The following is a 920-nucleotide window of genomic DNA, read 5'->3' as shown; positions in this document are numbered from 1 at the left end:
GATGATGGGGGAGGGCAGAGTAGGGATGGAAGGAGATGACCCAGCAGGGGCAGAGGGGTAGGGATGGAAAGAGATGGGGGGGACAGAGGGTAAGGACGGAAGGAGATGGGGAGGTAGGGATGGAAGGATATGACCCAAGGGGGTAGGGTAGATGATGGGGGGGCAGAGGGTAAGGATGGAAGGAGATGATGGGGGGGCAGAGGGTAGGGATGAAAGGAGATGAGGGGGGGGTAGGGATGGAAGGATATGACCCAAGGGGGTAGGGATGGAACAAGATGATGGGGGGAGGGGGGCAGAGGGTAGGGATGGAAGGAGATGACCTAGCAGGGGTCAGTAAACACAGGGATGGGTAGAGATGATGGGGGGAGGGGCGGCAGATGGGGTAGGGATGAAAGATGACCCAAGGCAGGCAGAGCAGTAGGGATGGGTAGAGATGACCCAAGGAGACAGAGGGAGCACGGATGGCGGAGCTGACCAAGGGGAACAGAGGCCACGCAGGCTGACGGTGACCACGGGGACTGAGGCGGGAGGGATGGGGATGACAGCCCTGGCCACAAGAGATGAGGGGATGGAGGCGGCGGACGCGCGGGGGAGGGGCTGCGCCCCCTCCTCACTCACTCGAAGATGAAGAAGAGCGTCGTGGTGGTGACGATGAGCACGACGGTGAGCGCGAAGACGCTGCCGTGCCCGGCCAGCATGAGGCGGCCGCCGCAGTAGAAGCGGTTGCGGCCCGGGAACACCTCCCATTTGCGGCACGGCCGCACGGAGGCGGTGGAGAAGGAGGCGGCGGCGGCGGCGGGGCCCGGGCCCGAGCTCAGCCTGCGGGGCGTCGGGGGCGGCCCGGAGCCGGAGTGGGGGGCGCTGGGCGGCGGCGGCGGGGCGGCCCCGGGGCGGATCTGCTGGTACTCGCACTCCTTCAT

General features: G+C 66.2%; 1 protein-coding gene across 3 annotated transcripts in view; it reads right to left on the bottom strand.

Moving 5' to 3' along the window:
* The window catches only part of ZDHHC18 (zinc finger DHHC-type containing 18), a 36,919-nt gene extending 35,999 nt beyond the window's left edge, over nt 1–920 (bottom strand). For all 3 annotated transcript variants that reach the window (XM_027864919.1, XM_027864920.1, XM_027864921.1), the window contains exon 1: nt 619–920. In XM_027864919.1, coding sequence (XP_027720720.1) covers nt 619–920 — 302 coding nt within the window. The remainder of the gene's footprint in view (nt 1–618) is intronic.

This window comes from Vombatus ursinus, unplaced genomic scaffold (assembly GCF_900497805.2).
Source record: "Vombatus ursinus unplaced genomic scaffold, bare-nosed wombat genome assembly UNPS02014777.1, whole genome shotgun sequence".
Taxonomy (NCBI): domain Eukaryota; kingdom Metazoa; phylum Chordata; class Mammalia; order Diprotodontia; family Vombatidae; genus Vombatus; species Vombatus ursinus.
The sequence above is the reverse complement of the archived record's forward strand: the minus strand, read 5'-3'. Positions and strand labels throughout refer to the sequence as shown.